The sequence below is a fragment of the Rattus rattus genome, chromosome 4 (assembly GCF_011064425.1).
Source record: "Rattus rattus isolate New Zealand chromosome 4, Rrattus_CSIRO_v1, whole genome shotgun sequence".
Classification (NCBI taxonomy): domain Eukaryota; kingdom Metazoa; phylum Chordata; class Mammalia; order Rodentia; family Muridae; genus Rattus; species Rattus rattus.
Window position 1 is genome coordinate 57,154,036 of NC_046157.1, and position 24,156 is coordinate 57,178,191.

Genomic DNA, 24,156 nt, shown 5'->3' on the forward strand with positions numbered 1-24,156 from the left:
GCTTCGTTTATAATTTCAAATCATGCAAAAAAGATTGTGAATTTGAGACAATAAACATTAAAATTCCACAATAGATATCATGTTGATAAAGGTGGCAACTCCAGCCTTTAGTACAGACTAAATCAGAGTGCCAAAGTTTTCTGACAATTACAGAGGTAGTTGGTGACATTCTTCTCTATAATTCGCTTCTGAAACAAAGAATTATTGTTTAGCACTAATCTACAAACCCTCTGAGACCTCCCACTGTATCCAAACATATATTTTAGACAAAGGAGAGTTTTACTGAAGTTAATTCCCACAAAGACATGACCTAAAAACAAGAGTAAAATTGTCTGAGGCATTGCCATATCGAAATTCAAAACATTCCAAACAAATCTTAGAAAAAATCCTGCCATTCCTGGCATGCGACCTCCCGACCCCTGTCTCAGAGGAAGGGACAGCATGGCATTAGCCGAGTTCTCTCTTCACCCCGTGTTTGCCTTGGATTCCTCGCTCTGCAGTATCTCTCATCGCTTGTGAGACGGGGAAGTATATCGCGTTACCTTTGGCACCAGTCTCCCACGGAATGGATGGCTTCCCTTCCATCCATGGAAGGAAGACTGGCTCTCTCCCTTCACTTTTCATTTTTGATACTTCCAGAACCAGAGGACAGGATCTGACACGATGGAGTAAACATCTTATCATGTACCATATGCGGAACTCAAAGCACATCATTCATCGTCCCTCAGGGAGGCGGTGGTTTTAATTTTTGCTTTTTTTTTTCAAAGCTTTTCCATCTGAATGACTTCTCTTCACGGTATAATGGATCCACTATTGAAGTTGGCGCACTTCTGCACTCGTGTCTGCCTAGCGAGGCTGCAGCACATTGCCTAGGATAAATCACTGTTGCTTTTACAGGGCCAAAGCACAGCCAGTAGTGTAATCCAAAACAGGACTGAGAGGTTGAGGAACTACAGGGCGACACCGCGGTATCCCTGTTGCTAAGGAAGGTACCGGGCACGTGCAGGTTGTAGTGGCCTTGTGAAGAATGAGAAATTAAGTTTTGAATTTTAGACAACTCTGCCTTGATTCCTAGATGGCTGCTTCTTGAATAATCTACAGCCGTCTCAGTCCTCTTTAGGTCAAGCCGTTTGTACTTGGTTACCTGATAGATAACTATTCAATAGAGGTTATGTCAACTTATGCCCCACAGATTTTTGTTATTATTGTTGTTATTGTTTTTTTTTTTTTTTAAAAAAAAAGGTAAAATATTTAAGAGTAAAAATGTTGCCAAAGTTTGAAAATAGGTAAGAGGATGGAAAGACATTTGCTTTAGACTTTAAATATCCTTTAAATGTCCAGAAACCTAAATGTCGGGCTCCAGAGAATTCATAGACTTACCTTTTCTTTTTTAGTTTTAATATGCTAAACTAGAAATTAGATACTCTTGTCCCTGATAATAGGTCTACAAAGTACTCATTAAAACCATTTTACTTATTCTGAAAGTAAGAATTTTATCAAGAATACTGAAATGGAATTAATAAAGATATTGTATTTGACTGATAAAATACTGCTGGCCAGGGCAGGAGGTGATGGGCTTTTAAAATAATTATCTAAACTTGGCACTAAGAATGTAAGAATTGACATGACATAACAGTGAGTCTAGATCCCAAGTTAAAAGGCATTTATATCAATGGGTGCTATGGCCAAGCTTGGTGGCACAGGCCTTTAACACCAGTACTCAGGAGCCAGAGGCAGGCAGAGTTCTGGAAGATCTAGGCCAACCTGGTCTATATAGTGAATTCCAGGATAGCTAGGGTTGCAAAGTGAGACCCATCTCAAACAAACAAATAGAAAGGAAGGAAGGGAGAAAGAAATGGAGGGAGGGAAGGAGGAAGGGAAGGAGGGAGGGAGGGAAGAAGGAAGGTAGGAAGGAAGGAAGGAAGGAAGGTAGGAAGGAAGGAAGGAAGGAAGGAAGGAAGGAAGGATGACTTAAGCATCAGTACGTGAAGAAGGCTCTTGTTATTTTTCTCCCCAATGGGGATAAATTCAGTCCTTTTTTGTATCATGGTAGTTACCAAGTAGCTCATTAAACATTCTGTTTTTTACATACCCCTTGATGAATTTCATATCCCCGATGATGTGCCCCAGGGGCCCCTTTTCTCTGTCCCTCTTTCTAATTCTCTTTTCCTATGAGCGAGTCTTCAGCTTTGGCTCTGATCCCTGACAGAGGAAGTCCCAAGGCAGCAGCTGGGCAGCAGTCTGGAGAGCAGCTGGTGCAGATTGCAAAAGAGTGGGGAACGCCCCAGAAGTGGGGCTCTCGAGGAAGAGGTGATGCTGATGGGTTGCCTACTGTAGAGTGCCAGACCCTTAGAATCCTGTCCCAGAGTTTGGGGAAACTATGGTGCTGACGAAAACATAGAAAATGCATCAAATTTTAAAGTGTGGGCTCTCGTCACTAGTTTTAGCAAAAGAAACACAAAACATGGTAAACAACATCTTTTTATTAAGACACCAGACATCAGTGTGAACAGCTATGTCAGCTGTGTGGTTAGTAGGCTCTCTGTCAATCCGCAAGGACAAGGCTCTTAGATTTTTAGCTCAGTGCACAGCTGGTTGGTCCCATTGTTTTGTGTCTATGGTGAGGTAACATGGTGGAGCAAAACTGCTCACCTCGTGGCCAGCAATAAGAAATAATGGGAGGAGAGGAAGCTAGGGGGTCTCCCACCTCTCTTTGAGGGCAAGGCCACCAATAACATAACCTCCTCTCCCCTCCAGGGTCCACCTATCAAGCCTTCTTCCACCTCTTTACTTGTACTTTGGGGAGACATTGAAGATGCCACCTGCTCTGCCTATCTTGATGGAAGTACCATATAAGGCTATGCTGGTAACCTGGGTGCAAACAGAAGGCAGTAGACTTAAGTGTGGTATCATCTCCCGCTGTGGGAGTCCAGTCACCAGCACTCACTGGTTCCCTTAGACTCTGACTGACTTGTTCCCTTTCATTAGGGTTGCCTATGGGAGCATGGAAAAGAGCTAGATTATAGGAGTCGTACCAACATCATTAAAGAAAATGTCTCATCTTCCGATGGCAGTCAACTGTGAGGGTATCATGTCAGGGAAGTATTACATCAATGAACTGGAGATTCTGCTTAGGGAAAAGAATAATTGTAGGGCTATATTAGGAATAAATACTTCATGGTGCAGAAGATTAACAATGCTTTCTTGCAATGCTTTTGCATTCGGAGATAATTGGTTTCTGTGTGAAATATAAGCTCTTGGGTGATTAGGACTTTTGTTCGCTCACCAAAAACTCCCCAGAGCTTAGAACATGTCACAGCCCCTTCCTTCCCGCCTGTCAGGATGTGTTGAAAGAATGAACTGGAGGTTTAAATGAATGGGGGCAAGGGAGGGGAAAGGAGGGACATCTCTTGAAAGGCAGAAGACACAGGGTGGAACCTCTCCTGCCAAACACTTCCTAAGGTGACAGCAGGCATCATTTGCCTTCTGTCAGCCTCTGCTGATATTAGCGCGACTACAGTCAGCATGCCAGGAGCTCCCTTAGGGTTTACCAGTTGAACGATTCTAGCACAGTGTTCATCAACCACCACTGCTCTGATAGTAAGATTTTAGTCAGAATTCTGAGTCTAAAAATCTATGGGTACCAATGGATGTTTGTATTTTTATAAATTATTGTTTGTGACTGGAGAGGTCATGACTCAGTAGTTAAGAGCTGTTCCTACAGAGGACCTGGGTTCAGGTCCCAGCGCCCTTATGGCAGCTCACAGCTGTCATACGTCCGAGTGTGAGGTAACTAACAACTTCTTTGGGCCTCTGGGCATTCCTGCATGCATGTGGTTCACACACACACACACACACACACACACACACACACACACACACACATCCCAAACAGATAAACAGATAAATGTTTTTTGAATTGTGAACAGAAAGGAAAAGTATTATTTATTGTGTGTATGCACACATGCACTCATAGCATGCGTTTTGTGTTTTATCGTGGTGCAAACGGAGGTCAGAGAATAATTGTTTGGAGTCAGTTCTCCCCTTCTGTTCTTACCCAGGTTTCTTGATCAGAGTCAAGTCACCAGGCTTGGGTGGCAAACATTTTAACCTCACGAGCTAGCTTGCTGGCCCGCGTGCATACATTTTCCTCAAGAGGTTCTTTAAGTCGTCTGTCTCTCTTTTCCCTGGATAAAGACCTTTGCCCTGCTGCCTGGTTGATTTCCAGTATCACTAACATCTAGGCTTCTCGGGTTTTCCTTGTTCTTCAGAGAACCCTTGGCCTCACGTCAGGGTGCTGAACCCATGCATTTCTTGAGCAGACATCTTCGCTGTCCTTCACAGTTCTGCCTCCTGATGTGGTGGTTGAAGGTCACATGGTGGCCTCTTAGCCTTTGACCCCTCCACAATCAGGCAGTGTCACGAGTTTCTTTCTCCTGCCCCGGTTATCTGTGACATCACTGTCCCTTCAGATTCTTCCTCCCGTGACCTTGTCTTGCTATTCCTTGCCTATGGATTCCTTCATTCCTTGTTTTCCATCACAGGCTCATGTGTTTTTGTGGAGTTCAGAAATCTGGTGTTTTTCTACAGCCCTTCTTCCTGGTTGTTCATTTTATATAGCACACATGATTGCCAGAAAATTCCGTCCGTGCAATGGTTTCCCTAAGGCTGTCCTGAGTTTTTATGCCCAAGGCCAGGTTTCTCCTCTGGGCAGAGTCTCAGATTCTGTGTGACCTCGGGAGTATTGGCACATAGCTTACTTGGACATTTCAGGGGAGGTATGCACCAGTTCCTTATGAAGAAATGGTGGGCAGTGGTCGAGAGCATTTGCCCGCCATGAGTGGGGGTCCTGGGTTCTAACTCCAGCACTGCCAAACAAAACAGCACTAATAGATTAAATTTGAGGTTTTTTTTTTAGATTAAACTATACTTAAACAGTATGATATTTTTAGCACTTCATTTATTGCGGAATACCATTTGCAATGATTAAGATTTGTGATAGGAAAGGAATAGAGTTATTCTCAGCCTTCCGAAAAATATGCAGGTAGGTGTGCCTGTGAGCTCACATGCATTTGTGCACATGTGCCCACGCTCATGAGAGAGGGAGAGAAAAAGAAAGAGGGGGGTATTTGTGAGTCTACACCCCCTATGCCTGTTCCTTTCTTGGACTCCTGGTTCCTCGAATAAGAACTAATTAAGTCCATGTGAACCAGGAGCCCTGCTGCCAGTACCTGGCCAGCGTTCATGGACTGACTTTTAATATATTCTAAAGTGGTGCTGGGTAATTAACACATTCTTAAATTTTGCTTCTTAAAGAGCATTTTGGAATGCTTCAGTGTACGTATAAGTTTTGTTGCGAAGGATCTCTTTAAAACATAGCTGTGGTCTCCGTTTTAGAACTACACTATTTTGTGAGGAGAATTTAGGATTGCACTAAAGCTAGGGACCAGGGATATGGCTCAGTGGCTAGAGTTGCTGGTGCAGAGGCTGGGAAAGGTGAGTTCAGTCTCCAGATCCTGCAGAGAAATGACCCCTGAGAACTGTCCTTTGACCTCTACATGTGTAGCAGCATGCACTTGCCTGAATTCACACACACACACACACACACACACACATACACACACACACACACACACACACACACACACTCTGAAAAAAATTAAATTATAGCTGGAAAGAAGAGAGTTGAAATCATCTGTAGGCAGAAGGCTGCTTGCCGTAGAAATGCTAACTGGAGTTGCCTAACGAGTGAAAACTGACAAATGCTTAAAACTCAGGAAAATGCACATATGACCTATTATTTATTGATGTAGTTGAATATTCTGTTGACATGGGACTTGTTATCAAAGACGTCCTTTGTACTCACTTGGCTTTCCAAACATCAGCTCTGTTTTCTCGGAGAGATGGGCTACTGTGTCACTGTGCTTGTAAAATGCGACTTTTCAGGGGTCTGTGGAAGTAGCCATCCCTCCTGCTCTAGAAACCGAAGGCTAAGGCTTGGCGATAGCCAAATAGCTTGAAGAGAACCGCAGGATGAACTGAATGTGTGGCTTATCATGTGACATTCAGTGAGGTCAAGAGGAAGAAGTGACTTTTGGCATCATTGTCCTTCCTGGTGAACGACCTTAAGGGCATACTTCTCGTGACCTTTTAAGCTTAGATGGCAGAGCTCCTATAGCCTGCTAATGTGAGTGCTGTTGACAGTCTGCCTCACTCACACTTTTTCTAGAAGAGTCTGCTAACTATTGTGAGATTCCCTCGGTGTTTTTCCTAAACCACAACGTTTCTGGAACCAAACAGCTCAGATCCGAAGGATAACTTTCCTTGTAAGTGCCCTTGCTTCCCCATCATCATTTACTGGAGAGGCAGACATCATACCGTTTGAAAGGGGGGGGGTGCCCCCTCTAGTTATTGCACCCCTTAGTCACACAGTGTCCTCCTTTCTAATTGTTTAATATAAAATGAGAGATCTCACTCTCCAAAAGCCCTGTTTGTATCTTCTTACTTTGAGAAATGATTCAAGTGCATTTAAAAGCTCGGTTTCTGCTTGCCCAAAATGCTTGCTCTTCAAAATATCTGCTCCCTGGAGAGGTAAATCAAAGTTAGTCTTTTCATGTGACTTTGGATTGTTGACCTGGAAGACTTCGGGGTAATGGAATGGGCTTTGGCTCCCTTCACAGTTTTCTGGTTGAGTACCCAGCCTGGAAAGGAAGGCGTGACTGAGCATGTGCAAAGGGGAGGTTGGGTGGAGTCTGACAATGTTTGAAGCATGAATACACCTTCATCCCATGCCTCCATTTACTGGAGAAGAGAACCCTGTAAGCTGCCGCACCCATGGATGTGCAGCGGCTCGTAAGGATGCATATTTAAATGATTTTGCATATTCAAATGATTGCACAGCCAAACAAATGCATTCATTCTCTGCCTGGTGAGTAAAAACTGAATGACACTTGTGCTCCCTCTGAAAGGAACAGACGTTTTCATTATCAAATTCAATCAAGCAGAAAAACTGGGGAAGGAGCAGCCATCTCCATTTATTTGATATGATAGAAGAAGATTAGTAGGTTGAGGAAGAGCCTTGTTCTCATTTTGCTATGTGACACAAGATGTTTGTCACCTTGGAAATAGTTTTTCTTACTTAAGTTATGAGTACGACGCCAAACAAAAGTCTCAGATTACATGTATCTCTTCAATTCACTGTAGGTATTTCTCACCGTGGGGGGAGAGGAGTTCTAGTTATGCATTAACATTCTATATCCTCCTTAGATTGAGAGCCATTGTTTATCAGTTGTAAAAGCTTAACTGCTGTCTTTATGCTCTGGTAGAGTCCCCGTTTGACGTGGATTTTGTTTGCATCCGTGGGTGTAGTTCATCATAAAACTCGGCACTAAAGAAGTGGATCAGAATCCTCCGGGGGAATCTGCTGCCAAAGCATAGTTAGAGGTCTACCTTTTGAAGCCTTAATATAATTATTTCTTGCCCAAACCTTTCTTCATCCAAGTCCAGAAATTCAATTATTTCAGCTCTCTGAGGAGGGATGAGCTCCAGAAAACTGATTTGCAATAATGAAACCGAGCCTTGTTTACAAATCTGAGTGGCGCTTTCTAAGACCAGAGTGGCACGGTGACAGAGAGAGGTGCCCATTTATCTACAGACTCATGCCCCTTGAAATGATCATGTTTGTGAGAACACAACTGGGAAGGACATAGGTCATTTCTAAAGGAGCTGGATGGATCCTGCTTCATTTTTACGTCTATGAGCTACTGTGTCGCTCATCCCTCCGTGTGGCTGAGACAATGGTAAATCCTAATTCCCTTTTCTGTGCTTTCACAGAGCTCCAAGAGCTGACTAGCATTCTGGTGCCCAGTTAAAAGCTGTGCCAATTTCAAGTAGTATGGCCTCCTTTCTTCACAGTTGACTTGTTAAGTGCTGTGACTTTTCCTCCCCCATTCTCTTCTTTCTCCTCATAAGGTATCTGACCCAGTGAGAAATGGGCCGTTTTTCTTTGTGTACAGTCAGGGGATTTGAAAAGTTGGTTGGCAGAGCTTCCAGGGACTAAACCACTACTGAAAGACTATACATGGACTGACCCAGGGCTCCAACTGCATATGTAGCAGAGAATAGCTTTGTTGGGGCACCAGTGGAAGGGGAAGCCCTTGGTCCTGCCAAGGTTGGACCCCCAGTGCAGGGTAATATGGGGGGGGGAGGGAATAAGGGGAATGTATAGGAGGAATACCTGTATGGGGAAGGGGGAGGAGAGGGAATGGGAACTTATGGACAGGAAACCGGGAAGGGGAATAACATTTGAAATGTAAGTAAAGAAATATATCTAACAAAAATTTTTAAAAAAGAAAAAGAAAAAAAATAGAAAAGCTGGTTGGGCACCATGACCTCTCAATATGTCTAGTCAGTGACTAGAAATGTCAAACAGAAGGTCAGCCTTGGAAGAGTAGAGAAAGTGACTGAATCCTCAGGCCTGGGCGGTGTTCCTGAGCGACAGTGGAAAATGATCAGAGGACAGAGCTTTATATAATCAGAACTGTTAAAAGGTGGGGTATTGGAAGACTAAGAGCTCCCTTCACAGAGAAAGCCAAGAACAAGAGCTGTCTGGAATGGAGGAAGCCCAGGGAGAGGACTGAAGATAGGGAAGATGGTGGTGTGGTGGAGTGGTCAGGGAACCTGGGCACCGAGACCAAAGCATTAAGTGTTGACCTTGAAAGAACAGTAGTTGATTAACACAGGCTGAGCCACGCAGAAAGGACTGGAACGAGCCAGCAGTGGGCTAGAGCTCTGGCAGAAACTCTCTCTCTAAGTGCCTCTTGCTGTCTTGATTGTATAGCCTGCATCACACAGGGGTTTCTGGACACGGCGCATGGAAGAACATGCTGTATCTTTTTCCTCCCGCTGCGATGTCAGGTTTTGCTAATGACTGGTGGCTGTCTTGCCTCACCGTACCTCAGCCTGGTTGGCGTTTTTGTAAGTAATTATGCGGGGTTTTTTTTCTCCCTTTTCCTTTTTTTTTTTAAGCACCCCATATAACTCTAATTAATTGCATCTTTTTTTAAAAAAAAAATCTATGTGGTTTTGAAGGTTTTTTTTAATGAGGCAGAAAAGGGAAATCGTTGGGAGAAAGTGGAGGAGGCTATTTGAGTTTCAAGAAACAACGTGATTTAAGACGGTGTCCCTGCAGGGTCTGCTTTTCGGCTCCTGGGAAACAAGACTTGAGTTTCATCAAAGGAGGCTGAGGCCTGGTGGAAACTGACGCCCTTTGGCTTCCACACCTGAGTTAGTCAGATATCCATAAATACAAAATACAACAGCAGAACTGTAGAAAGTGAATGGGGAAGAAGGGCAGTGAATGGTAGTACAGGTTAGGGTCGTAACAAGGCGAATCCTGGAGGAGCACCTCTCGGCACCTATGCCGTTCACGCTCACAGGATGAACGGTGTGGTCACATAGGAAATCTGTGCAGTGTCTGTGAACACTTTCATTCAGATGCAGCCTCCTGTGAACCCCTGTCTGGGGCTTTGCGTGTTCTCCCATAACCCCTCCCTGTCTGAACTTAGTTCGTTGGTCCTCTTTAAAATCCGATGTAAGGTGTGCTGTGCTCACTTCGGCCCACCAGCCCCATGAGGCTATGCAACATTGAAAGATAGCTAGTCCAGACGGCTTTGCAGGTATAAAAGCATACCATGGATAGAAGGGTGAGTGATGGGAAAATACAGCATGCTTTAATAAATATTTTTGCAATGTTTGTTTCACATTGAAAAGACACAATATAGTATATACTGGGATAAATAAAATGTTACCAAAGTGAATTTAATATATATTAAATATGGAAAAATGCATTCTGCCTCTTAAAATGTGGCTGAAACCACCACATATGCGATCTACTTTTTATTTCGGTTGGACCTGGCTACATTTGGTGTGGCCTTGCTTGACTGTACACCTCATTTCTTGTGTCCTCTATGAATGCTGCTCCAGGTTAGCATTTGTGGTACCACTGATATTGAGTATCCACTTAAAATTGCATCAGATCCTGCTAGGTTTTGATTTTTATTCTCATTATCCTTTGAATTTCCCTGGCCAGCAAACATTTCCTAGAGTGTCCCCATTATTACAGACTGAGCACTCTTATAAAGTCTGACATCCTAAAAGTTTCATAACTGGGAACTGCCTAGACACCACGTCCTGCCGTAAATGGAAAATCCTGTACTGTAAAACATTGTTTCGCGTACAAAATTATGAAAGGTATTGCAGAGGGCCAGCATGGCCTCACCTGTAAGCCCAGCGTTCTGTAACTGGGGACGGGAGGGAGGAGTGTTCAAGATATGGGAAAAACAAAAATGGAGTGAAATTACTGGTAGTTCGTGTGTAAAAGGTATATATGGAATATTAGTGTGTTTTATATTTGAATCTCATTCATAAGATAATCTTGTGTATATGCAAATTCCTAAACCTGAAACTGAGACAAAGCTTTTTGAATAAGAAAAATGGAGTTTTTATACGGAAGTCACTAGATTCCCTCTCACTGTGTTGTCTACAGATCTTGAACCTTGTTTTTTTTTTAATGTTTATTTTATTTTTAATTGTGTGTGTGTGTGTGTGTGTGTGTGTGTGTGTGTGTGTATGTGTTCTAACAAGCTGCTGAAGGGCCATCCTTTATCTTCTCTGCAAATCTAAGAGTCAGTCATTTCTCCACACTCCTATTTCTTTTTATTGGAGAAGAATAGAAGAATCCAGTATCTAGACTCTGCTACTGAAATGTCTGCTTCCTTGCTGATAGACCAACAAAATCCACTTGTCCCTCCTCTCTCTTACAGTATGGGTTCTTGTAGGTATTTCCGTAGCTCTCCGTGCCTCAATTCGCCTCCATAGGAGCTCACCCTGTTGATCCAAACCTACTCTGTCACCTACTGGACCATTCTACTTCCTGCTCTTGTCTGTAAACTCTCACCCCACTGTGAGGATCTGACTTCCTCCTTCCTTTGTCTCCACGATTCATTTCAGAATACACTGATACCAGCCTCACAATAACAGCACGAATGGGAAGCTCTTTAATAACCCTAAAATGGTTAGCCACTGTTGGTCACTATATTTCGAAAGATATCCTTATTATTTCAAAACAAGTATTGTTACTAGGGAGGTACAGTTAGTCGGTTTCTCATTCATGAGCGAGAGTGTATCTGCCTGTGGTATGTACATGCGGCTGAACTCAGCTCATGTGAGTCTGAAAGATTTAAAGGAAACTCAGTGCTCGCTTCTTCGGCTTGTAGCTTCCTTGAGCTATCCACTCAGTTTCTCCCGTGTGCCAAGTTGCTCTCTGAAGAAACCCATCTGCCAACCATTATTGTGATAGTTACCTCGGCGTGCACGGCCACTCTACGAGAACTGTGTCATTCACTCACGTGTTCTCAGGAACCCAGAAGTGACCCTCACCGTGAAGCAAAACTCTGTCCCATGCCAAGCTGCTTGAGAAGCATTTTGGCCACTTCTTTAAAAAAAACATTCTCTCTATACAAATGCCTCCCAGAGCGGTTTCCCAGCCAGTTGTTGGTGTGCTTAAGTTACAGGGGGTCAGCACATCTAAAGAGCTGAAACCAACCAACAAACAAAACCTGTCCAGGTGAATATGAGTAAGCATTTCTTCGGTCTGCAGCTATCATTTTGATATGTACATATGTAGTGCGAAGTAAAGCACACATACATCTGGAGAGGGTACCTGCCTGTTTACGCATTTAGGGGGACAAATGAGAAACATCTGATTCTGGGCGTCTTTGCCATCTGTGTGAATTGTCTTCTCGTGTGCACAGGAGGAAGAGGCTTTGTTTCTCTTCTACTGGGTCCTTTCGATTTGACCTTCAGTCTTAAGTCGTCATCCTAGTCTGAGGCAGTGTCACTTTTCCTATGGTTAACTTTGGCAGCCCCAACCTCATCAGCTTCCTCCCAACCTTGACCCCTACGATGCTAACAACAGGGAAACGCACCTGTCTTGCTGTGTCCCTCAAGAGTGCTGGTCAGATTTGTAGCTGAACAGCACGACGTCTGCCCTCACCCACCCATGATCTCTTGCAAAGTACTCTTTTCTGAGCATTCTTCACCTCTTGTTTTTGTCTGAACTCGTAGCCATATGTTTGCTAGGGACTTCTGTACCCTGTTGCTCTGTGACTAAAATGTCTTCTGTCAACCCAGGGTGTTTTCTCTTTTTCTCAATTTCTCCAACTTATTCAAGTGTCCTTAGTCACTCTCACTGCCCAGTTAAATCCTACTACATCTTACCCCTAAGATTAGTCCCCACACCCGTCCCTCCACTTTTTCTCCATAATATTTCTTACCAGCTAACGGATTGTTCCTTAGTGTGACCCTCTTGAATGCTATCTTATTGCATCTTCTTGTCCCTTTCCTGGATTCTCAGCCCTGAGAGAAACATAAACAATTTGCAACAAGTTGTGTCAGGGATGAACTGAAGTTCTTGGAAGAGGTGTTTGGCGATACCTGGGCCTCTCTTAAGTGAGATACCACTGATCACTGAGAGACTTGGAGGCTCAGTGCTGTCATCCGAGGCCTCTGCCTCACTCAACCAACTGGCACTGTTATCTATCATAGTGACGTTCAGTGACAACAGCACCTCTTCATCTGTGAGGCCGCCATCAAATGGCAATAATAAACATGGATCTGTTGCCTGCAGTCGGTACATTAGTCACAGTAAGTAAAAAAAAAAAAAAAAAAAAACCTGTTGCTGGTTTTATTACTGTAGCTATTACTGGGATGGAATATGGTTAGCAGATAGTTACTGGGGGAGGGGAAGGATACTTACTAGCAAGGAAGGGAGCACGTTTGCCCCAGACAGTAGATTGAGCACTTTATGAAAATTAACTCATTTAATTATTCAAGTCTAACTGTTTTCTGCATGTGTGACCTGGCCGGGTTTCATGTTTTCTCGCCTGCTCCCTTTCCTCAGAGAACTAAAACTGTGACAACTGTAAATAACTCTTTTGCAAGGTTCTGAAGCCAATGGGAGAAGTGCTTTGAATTCCTAAGGGCTGTTCCAGGGTGTTGCCCAGTCACTGAAACCCTCACCTCACCTTACCAGTGACGCAAGCTTATACTCATGAGAGCGAGGCCTTGTCACCTTTCAGTTTCCCAGTGCCAGTTTCCCCTCTTTTAAAAGATCATCTCAACCTGCCTTTGAGACAGGGATGGGGGCGGAAATCCACCGGCCTTCACACCTTTTGCTCTGTTCATTCCTATGATCCTGGCCACATATTCTACCCTTGAGAATTCGTAGAAGTGTGTGTGTGTGTGTGTGTGCCTGCCTGTATGTGCGCATCCGTGAATATGCCTATGTGTGTGTCTGTCAGTGTGTGTGTATGACTTAATATGTCTGTGTTTGTCTGCATGTGTGTTTGTGTTTGTCTCTCTGTGTGTCTCTATGTATCTGTCTGTCTCTGTGTGTGTCTATGTATATGTGTCTGAGAGTATGTGTGTATGTAAGTGTGTGTGTGTCTGTGTCTGTGTGCATCTGTGAATATGTCAATGAGTGTGTATGACTCAATATGTGTCTCCATGTATGTCTGTGTGTGTCTGTGTGTGTCTCTCTGTGTGTGTCTTTATGTATGTGTCTGTCTCTGTGTATGTCTATGTGTCTGAGAGCATGTATGTGTGCCTGTGTATGCTTGTGTGTGTGTGTGTGTGTGTGTCCATGCACATGCACATATATAGAGGTCAGGGGATAACCTTGGCTGACATTTCTCAGACACACCTTGTTTTTTGGGAAATAGGGCTTCTCATGATTGTGACTCTCCAAGTAGGCCTAGCTGGGGGCCGGCAAGCCCCAGGGGTCTCAGCCCCTAGCACTGGGACTATAATTACATGCTGTCCTATCCAGTTCTTTCCTCTCTAAGGGGATCTGGGGATCAAACCCCCAAGCTCATGTTTGTAAGCCAAGCACTGCATCACCTGAGGTATCCATGCAGCTGGAAGTGGCTTTCTTCCTGTCTGAGATCTCGGTGCCTCAGAAAATCAATGAATGGAAGCTTTTCCTTTGAAATCACTTTGTTCAAAGACCATTCCGACCTCCAAACATTCCCATTTCTGGTTCCCTCTAATTTTCCCGTGTGGGGTCGTCTGGCGGGGTCTCCTCAGGCTTCTGATAGTGGATGTTTATACTCTTAATTAATAGTGCCTCATTCCTGGAAGCGCATCCCTGCTTTTGAACGCACAGTACTGGAGAGTCTACGCTTCCCCTGTTTAATATCCATTCATTCCCTCTCCTTTCTCAAAATCCTCTTGCGTAAGGGAACCTTACATAATAAAGCTCAGTTGGGAATATTCCCAACTCAACTCAACTGGAACAGCTAAGGCAGTGGGTAAAAATGAAGTCTGTTGGTGGGGGTCGCTTGGAGGGAGAGTCTCCCTCCCTGGTAGCACTGGAAAACTTCCCAGCAGGAGACCTCCCATCCTTGGCCCATTCTGCCTGGAACATGAACATGAGGTTATTGGCTTTCATGGACTGTCTACCTTGTGACTACAGAGCATGGGGCCCCACAATCCCACTATGTTCGAGCTACTGTCCAACACGTTCTAATTGATGCAGCAGACTGCATTTCCAGCCAGTTTATTTGGATTACTGGATAATTTTAGTCTAGTTCTTTTTTTCCTAAATTGCCAGATTGACCAGATCATAGCATTAAAGTATTTCACAGGCTTAGAATAAATCATTTTCTTTACAAAAGCCAAGGGAAATCAGCCATATAAACCATTGTGACCCGAGTTTAAATGAGGAAAGATATCTCTCTTGAAGGTTAGAGAGTAGGGACGCCTGGAATTTCAGCTCAGCTCTGCTGTCTGTTGGCCCTGTGAGCAAGCCAGCCCCCTGGAGATCTTCCTGCCCATCTACACAATGAGGTAGGTAGTTCAGGTTAGACCCTTGTTCTCACAGACCTCCAGAGAGCCAGCAGTGGAGGCCTGCAGGGTCCCTGTTGATTTCCACGTCTTTGTTTTCTTGCCAAGACGTCAGCCAAGTGCACATTTCATCTACTTTAAAAACCCTCTCTCCACTGAAATTTACATATGTGCTTTAAATGTGAAATTTTTTTGCATAAAAACAGTTTGCATGGCTATCAATAAACATGCCCAATGTATATTGGAGAATTTTCTGTTTAGGGTAAATGTCGCCTCATTTCCTAGACAATATGTAGATGTGAATACAACTTCTCATTATGATTCTCTGTTTACTTTGAGTATTGGCTGCCTTCATCTGAATTCTGTTAAGAAATGCTTTCACTTTAAGCAGGAGTCCACATAAACACGTTTCTTTCAAAAGCTAAAAGCACCCATCCTTATGTATGGAAACCCCAGGTTATACCTATCATAGTTTTTCTTGCAAATCAATAAACTTTAATTTACATATATTGCTCTAAGTCTACATCAAAACATACAGATTTCCCATTAAACAAAACGATGTTCTAGCATAGCCTTTTTTTTAAATTAATTTCTAACAAAGTTCAAGCCACTCAATTCTTAAAAGAATTTTTTATTGTTCATTTCCATCTTTAATTGTATCTGCAGATGATTCTCAGTATGGCAATCTGCAGGTGAATGCAGACATTCACTGTTGTCGGAGGTGCTGGATCATACAGGAGCAGGACATCCTCCTCGGGGCTAGGAACTGAACTCAGCAGCAGTATGCCCTCCTCACTGCTGAGACATCTTCCCAGTCTGTCTGTCTGTCTCTCTCTGTCTCTCTGTCTCTCTCTGTCTCTCTCTGTTTCTCTCTGTTTCTCTGTCTCTGTCTCTGTCTCTGTCTCTCTCTCTCTCTTTCTCTCTCTCTCTTTCTCTCTCTCACTCACTCACTCACTTTGGGAGAGATTTTTATAATTTAGCCTCCTAACCTTCTTGATGAGTAGCATTCTAAAATGTTTTCCCGACCCTCAGAAGAAGATAAGAAGTGCTGTCCTTGCTAAATTCCACTTGAATGGCACGGCACAATGAGCTTCCCTTTTGCCCTTTGTCCTGAGTCCTTTTTTTTTTTTCTATTTTCTTTTTTTTTTTTTTTTTTTTCGGAGTAGCTCGTATCAGTCCTTTGCTAAAGCAATTTTCTTGAGCCATCGGCAGTATCAGCAGCTTACAGTTAAGTAAAATATTTGCAAATTAAAAGTTCCAGTATCCCTTCAAAATAGAATGAGCAGTTGTTAGAATGTAAGTCAGGATCCTTCGGCGACTGGCTCAACGTTGTAATCTAGCCCTGCACAGATGAAAACAGATGGATCTGATTTCGTTGCTTGGCACTAACTTTGCTATTTTGTACCCTGATGAACTCATTTAGGCCATGGTCCCGAACACGTCTTATATTTGCTTTTGATAGTCTCACAAATAAATTCAATATTAACAGACTTGGGTCAGCATTTCATCTATCCAGTAATCACTTATGAAGCAGAAGAACATCACAGTTGCAAATATGGCTGACCGAGCTAACTAAGGAGGATGGCTACATTAAGGCTCGTGGTCACTTTTGTCTTCCTGTACCCTTTTCCTGAAATACCTCAGTCACTGGGTATCTCCTGGCAGCCAGGATTGGTTACCTGACCTCTTCAGAGGTGGTAACCCTGAGTAGTTAATTCACCTGGGAAAGGTCTTTCCTCATCTTATCTGTTTAGCTCTGGAACTAGGTTACAGCCTCCTGAGGTACACGCTGCTGCCTTAGGCAGGTTTCTCACTTGGGAAGTGGATTTGTAGGCGATGACATCATGGCTCTGTGTGGAGTGAGATGCATCAGGCATCTGCCCTTTTTCCCCTTCTTTTGCACAGGCGGGAAGTTTTGAAGTGCTCTTTGCTGTCCCTTCCTCCCTTCCCTTCCTCCAGTGTAAGCATGCTTGCCAGAGCTGTGTCAGGGATGGAGAAGTATTACCGTGATGGTCAGTATTAATTGAGAGAATCTAGAATCACCTGGGAGACTGGACTCTGAGCACGCCTGTGGTTGATTATCTTATGTTAACTGAGGTGGAACAACTCGCCCACTGTGGGTGGCACCATTCCCTGGCCGGAATCCTGTGCTGCATACCTGGTAAAGGGAAGCCTGTTGCATTCAACATTCTCTGCTTTCCTGGTTGTGAATGTAGCAGATGTTTGAGGGACCGATTGTCTTTATTTCCCCGCCATGATGGACACTCTGTAAATCTTTGAACCATGAGTCAGAGCCAGCTCTTTCTCCCTTAGCTTGTGTTTGTCAGAGAATTTTATTTTTACAACAGGGACATCCGATGATAAAGGAGAAGCTGTCTGAACAATGTGAAACTTGTCTTCATGACCTACTCTGCTCATCCATTTAGACTAACTTTTCATGATATTTTGACCTGAAAATGATCCCTAGTGTACCCAGTCAGATCCTTTCACTATATTGGCCTAGTACTCACCTCCTTCTAGTACAGAATCAAACCTCTTCATTCTTCAACAGATATTCCTTGTCTAGTATGTGTAAGTTTGTGCTGAAGCATAAGAATGCCCCAGTGAATAAAACCAAGAGAAATTAATTTCACAGCTTATATTATTTTCCACTGTCAGTCTTTCACCCTCATGAGTCTATATGAACATGTATGAACATGTAGGTATACATATACAAGAAGGGTGATATGTAACATCTCAAAGCCTGGAGCTCCAGTCATTCCTGGGAACTTTTCTCACAAGATGTAAAGTTCAAAGAAAGCGAGATTCCATAATTTGGATGAATTACTCTTTCCCGTGTGTTTTTACATAAACACACGCATAATACACGTTGTGTATGTATAGATTGGAGCTTAACATTTAAAAATGCTGTAGTCTCTGATAGTCTGCGAGCAGTTTAAATTTACAAAATATAGAAACAGACTTCAATGGTGATAGTGTTCAAATCGAAACTATCCGTTTTTGTACTTTAATCCTTGAAGACAATGAATGTCAACGACTACTTGGCAAGCTTCTATATGGATGCAGAAACTGAAATTAATTTAAGGGGAGGTCACTGGGCATATGTAGAGAACGTACAATCTTTGAGGCTGTATGCGTAAGGAGCTTATGGACATAAGGTCTTGGTAGCAAGGAAGTCAGTTGTTTAAAGAGGCTGGCCCACCATTCTAAAGGCAGTGAAGTCTTTCTTTGTGGGGTTTTTCATGCATTGAAAGCTGGGTAAGTTCGCTGACCTCTGTCTAGCCTGTGTGCGTCCATGGTGAGATCAGCAGTGACACACGGAATGACACAGGGCGACCTTCCTCTCTTTCAGTTGGTGAGTTTGTAAGCGACGCCCTTCTCGTGCCCGACAAGTGCAAGTTTCTACACCAGGAGCGGATGGACGTTTGTGAGACCCATCTTCACTGGCACACCGTCGCCAAAGAGGTACCAGCCTGTGCCCGCTTTCCTGCAGAAAGATCTCCTTGGGGCCACACAAAGACATGTTTAGAGGGATGTTGAAGGCAACAAGTTCCTTATGGGAGCTATGTACAAGTGACATGAGCAGATTGAAAACAAGAGTTTACTTTTTAGAGTAATTTTTTTTTTGCAAGATCACTGAACAGAAAGTCCAATGAGCTCCCCTGTACCTTGTCTGTACACGTCTGTGCTTCTCGATCCATGAGCAGTTGAAATGATCAGCAATAGCTCTCATTTAGTCACCTGTTTGGGCTACATCTTGCAGATGAACGTAAGGCTGCCATATTTAATAGGTGTAGCCTTACAATACACATCCTTTTCAATGTATTTTCTACTGTTGCTCTTGTCCAGTGTGGTTTGCATAATTTAACCAGCAACTGACTAGTGCCTGGTAGAACAAGGAAGCCACACGTTCAATGCCACCTCTGAACCCAAAGTCATTAAGTCACCCCCTTCCACTTTCCTTTCCACGGTGAGTGGGTGAGTGAATCTGTGGCAGCATGTTCAGCCCTATGCTAGCCGCTACTTTGAGCTAAGTCAGTGGAAGTAATAAAGACAATAGAATGCAGTGTGTGTCACTGTGAATTACTTCCCTCGAAACTGCACTGTGCCTTTGATATAATGCTTTTGTTCAATGTGTTATGGCAAGATGGTGGCACTGGTGTTCTAGGATTAGGGACCTTTATCCAGCTCAGGAGTTTACTAGCAGGATCAGTTCTGCACCCCTGTTTCTTCCTAGGAACACTTTTGCTTTTCCAGGCTGTACCACCTTGGCAGATAGCAGTCAGGAATCAACGCTCTGCTAAAACCCTCCAGTGAACAGGGCAGACTCCACCTGGCAACATTTCTTTTCTTTTTCTTTGTACCAAGGATTGAATCCATTGTCTCATGCATGCTGAGCTAGTATCATTCTCTGAGCAGTATCCTGGGCCCTGTTTCTAATTTGTATTTGGACATAACAAAGTTGAGTCTGGCTAAGTGGCTCAAGTTGGTCTTGATATCACTCTCTAGTTCCATCAAGCCTTGAACCTGCCACAGCCTTCCAAGTAGTCAGAATTATAGATTTGTACCACTAGGCCTGGCTTCTCAGCAAATTAATTTAGTCCAAAATATCATGAATTAAAGGAGGAAAAAAGGGTTTGACATTATTTTTATATGTCATGAAAGAGTGTTTTCTGATTCACTGTAAAACAAAACTTTCTTCGCCTAAAAATGATTCTGGAAGTCTAGGAGCCACCTGAGCTTAAAGAAGACCACATCATTTGAAGCCCAGCTTCCCAACTGATAACCTCACTTAGCATTTCCTTTGAGCTTGGAAAGGAGAACTGCTCTGCTACTAAGATAAACAGCAAACAGCAGCTCCTGTGAGGTCAAAATGCTTCTATAATATTTTCACCGTTTCCCTAGGCATGTTTAACTATTAATTCTTTCTCTGTCACTGGGAGATAGTTTCTCAGTTTTCTCTTGGTGCTGATTTCTGCAAAATTAACAGATCCCAGGCAATCAAAACGATACCGAAAAAGAAATCCTCCGGGCCGTGGAGGGCAGTTTCTTCCTTTCTGGGGCTGGGAATCTGACGTATGAGCCAAGAGACACCATTTCCAGGATAAGGTGCAACTAACCGCCTATAAAAAATTTTTTTTTTGCATCTGGGGCAGAGGAAAGAGGGGGTAGGCGGATGTAGGAGACTTAGCTCCTGATAAGCCATCACGGCCCATAGCTTAAATTGTTCCTTGATCTTTGTTCCCGTGTTTGGGCTTCTTGAACCTGTTTTCTTTTAACGTTTACTTTGTAAACATCATAATACATTTTTAAAAATCTTTCAAGGGGGGTTGGAGAGATGGCTCAGTGGTTAAGAGCACTGACTGCTCTTCCAGAGGTCCTGAGTTCAAATCCCAGCAACCACATGGTGGCTCATAACCATCTGTAATGAGATCTAATGCCCTCTTCTGGTGTGTCTGAAAACAGTTACAAGTGTACTTATATAATAAATAAATTTAAAAAAAAATCTTTCGAGGTAGAATTATTTTATTGTATATATTGTATATATTGCCTGCATATATGTATATGCAACAGGTGTGTGGCTGGTGCCTGCATTAACTACGAAGTCAGAATTGGGTATTGGATCCATAGATCAGGAAGTAGGGATGGTTGTGTACCATCTTGTCTGTTCTGAGGGTGGGTCAGGGGTCCACTGCAAGTGCCCTTTAACCACTCAGGCATCTCTCAACCCCACATATCAAGAAAACAGCGTTAGACAGAACACCAGGCAGCCCATGCTGAAGACCAGGTTAGAAATGAGTTCAGACAGCAAGCCGCTCTTACCGTCTGGAGTAGACTGCGAATGTGTCTGTCTGTCCGTGCTGATTTGTCCCGGCTGTGGCTGCGGTTCTAGTGCCTCCGTGCCCTTGCTGACCCCTGCTTCCTTTTGTAGACATGCAGCGAGAAGAGCACTAACTTGCACGACTATGGCATGCTGCTGCCCTGTGGCATCGACAAGTTCCGAGGGGTCGAGTTCGTGTGCTGCCCGTTGGCGGAGGAAAGCGACAGCATCGATTCCGCGGACGCAGAGGAGGACGACTCCGATGTCTGGTGGGGTGGAGCGGACACAGACTATGCTGATGGCGGGTAAGGTGGCTTTTGAGTTCGGTCTCAGGCTGACCCATCTCATGTCTTACCCGGCTTTTGTGTTCTCTGAATGCGTCTTCCTGTCTCACAGTGGAAAGAGCCCTCTCATTCCAGTTATATTTGATAATACCGGATAAATCTACCCCTGAAGGGCTTCCATGATTCTTCTGTGCTACTTACTGTGTTACTGATGTACCTTCATGAAGTCATGTGACTGTCAGGAATACTGCAAACTCCACTCACAGCCGCTCCTCAGTAGTTCTCCAGGAAGCTGGTAGATGTGGGCTGGGCCATCCCATTTTGCCCTGCCATGTGGAATACTTGTTACACTCTTTCGTGAACTCAATACAAAGTTTTTGTGAAGGAAGGAAGACTTGGCTTGTGTCTGTACATTTACTTTTGAAGATTTCTTCCTTCTCTATCTTTGGTTTGGTTTTGGCAGGCCCCTCCCCTCAACCATTTTTGTCTTTGTGTAGTTGGCGACATTCATAAACGTTTGCTGAAGTTCTTTAACTGTCTTCGGTTTCATGATTGCCATATTTTGTTTACCTCCTTTTCCTTGGCACCTTAACCCCTTCATTCATTATCTGACTCCTTCTTTCACTTGAGGACAAATATCCATTTTCAAGTCGAAAGGCCATGAAACCAGAATTTCTGAGTTAGACATAGGGCCTGGTTCACAGACGAATTCAGGCTCTACCATCCCCACAATGTGAGGCTCACTCAGGCTTTCCTGCCAAGGTCCTCTCAGTTGCTCCCCAGGGTTATCTAACTCAAACAGAACACCAAATACAGATCACAAAACTTACTATCAGTAAGATGAGGCTTCATCTTAGTGGGCAAGTTTATCAGGGCGTGTGCGTGTGTGTGTGTGTGTGTGTGTGTGTGTGTGTGTGTGTGTGTTACAGTCTTTTATGTCCCCCTCTTTACCATTTACAGTCCTCCATCTATTTTTGAGACAGGATAGAGGCTGCATAGAGAGGATACACATAGCATACAGGCTACACGTAGCCCTGGCTGGCCAGGACTTGCTATGTAGAATAGGCTGTCCCAGAATTCACAGAGCTCTAGCCGCTGCCTCCTGAGTGTTAGAATTCAGGGCTTGCACTACCTACTACACCCAGGTAATTGTCTTGCTCCCCCACCTCCCAAAATAATTACATTTGACTAGCTTGACATAGAGCCAAGGAAACCGAAAATAGATTTTCAGATATTTCTCAGTGATGTAAGTTCACAGTCTGTGTATAAGTCTCCAGGTCTCCTCTTTCCCAGGCAAGAAGTCTCAGGGAGGCAGAATTTGCTTCTGAGATTTCTGTCATCCAGTGAGTTAGGGGTTCCCCATAAGGGCTGGACATGCCACTCCCTGTACCTCTGTTCTGTGTGCCACATGGGGGACAGGAAAGAGCTAAACTTAATTATCTCTTTTTTTTTTCTTTTGTTTTTTTTTAGAAATGAGGTGGCCTAGTTCTCGATGCCCATTAGTCTTCCTTGGCCCTGTGCTGCCTCAGCCACATCTAGATTTCAGAGGCTTCTCAAACAAATCCTGTCCTTAGGTGTCTAACCACAGAGCCAATACAACCGGCATTCCTAAAGGAAAATCAAATTACTTAGCCTAGCCGTTGTCTTTTCTTTCCATAGACTGTGTCTGGTGTGTGTGTGTGTGTGTGTGTGTGTGTGTGTGTGTGTGTGTGGTGTGTGATGTGTGTGTGTGTGTGTGTGTGTGTGTGTGTGTGTGTGTGTGTGTGTGTGTGTGTGTGTGTGTGTGTGGTGTGTGTGTGTGTGTGTGTGTGGTGTGTGGTGTGTGTGTGTGTGTGGTGCATGTGTGTGTTTGTGTAAGTGGAGGTTACAGTTCAACATTGGGTGTCTTTCTCTGTGTGTGTGTGTGTGTGTGTGGTGTGTGTGTGTGTGGTGTGTGTGTGTTGTGTGTGTTTGTGTGTGTGTGTGTGTGTAAGTGGAGGTTACAGTTCAACATTGGGTGTCTTTCTGTGTTTGTGTGTGTGTGTGTTTAAGTGGGAGCTATAGTTCAACATTAGGTGTCTTTCTCAGCTATCCTCCACCTTAATTTTTAATACATAGATACTGGGGCTCAAAGTCAGGCTGTCATGATTGAGTGGCAAACATTTTACCAAACCCCTATCTCCCAGCCCCACCAGGGACTGTTAAATTTTAAAATGATGTAATTTTTATCTTTTCAAGAGCTGCCAGCCTTTGCGAAGCATCTTCTGCGTGTCTTGTAAAACCTCCATTTCATTGGGTCTAGTTTTCCACAGGTCTTCATCTTTTCATCCCACACTTGTTCTGGCTGGCAGATTCCATTGCCACCATCACTGACAACACCCAACACCATTGGAAACCACCGAATCAGCCTGCGGCTCTTTCTCTCGCTGCTGGAAATTGATCCGGGCAGATGGCTTTGCATTCTGACCCAAGTCTCTTGTTTATTCATCCCGTCACTGAGTAACTGAACCTTCTTGATACCATCTCTGGGTCTATAGCTTCTTTCTGTTCTCACTGTTACAAATTCCAAGCTATGAGACGTTTGTTCGTTTGAATGCACTGTGTTTGAATGTACTACACTATCTCCTAGAGAAGGGATATAGAATGTTATCTAAACCAGAGAGAATACTCAGACCTCAGCTGTCCCCTGCCTGGATCATATGGTCACCCTGTCATTATCATCAACTTGAAATGCAAGCTGGCTCCTCCCCTAATTATCTTCCTTTGTATTCTGTCTCATGTCCTCACCTCAGACCTCCCTTAGAGACGGCGCACTCTTAGTATTTCCTGCCATTACTCTGATTGTACATCTGAAACCTTCACCAGGTCTTGCTGTGTTCCACAGTCATCTTCACAGCAGCAACTTGCAGTCCATCAACCTTGCCTTTCTTTCCTCCTGATCAACACATAACCATTCATATACACCCCCACACGTCCTAGACTTGTGGATACACTCGCATTTCCTAAACATATTTTGGTCAATTCTCCATCCCAGGGAAGACTTAATTTCTTCCTGTAATTACTTCTGAATTTCCTAAGTTATCACGTTGTGTAACTGTACCATTTCTTAGGCACGTTGTAACATCAGCTGAAACCTTAATGTCTCTGGATTCTCTTAATTACTGTCCC

General features: G+C 43.8%; 1 protein-coding gene across 9 annotated transcripts in view; it reads left to right on the forward strand.

Moving 5' to 3' along the window:
* Positions 1-24,156, forward strand: part of App (amyloid beta precursor protein) — a 218,774-nt gene that overhangs the window by 71,566 nt on the left and 123,052 nt on the right. For all 9 annotated transcript variants that reach the window (XM_032900488.1, XM_032900490.1, XM_032900492.1 and 6 more), the window contains exons 4-5: positions 18,257-18,369; positions 20,837-21,030. In XM_032900488.1, coding sequence (XP_032756379.1) covers positions 18,257-18,369; positions 20,837-21,030 — 307 coding nt within the window. The remainder of the gene's footprint in view (positions 1-18,256; positions 18,370-20,836; positions 21,031-24,156) is intronic.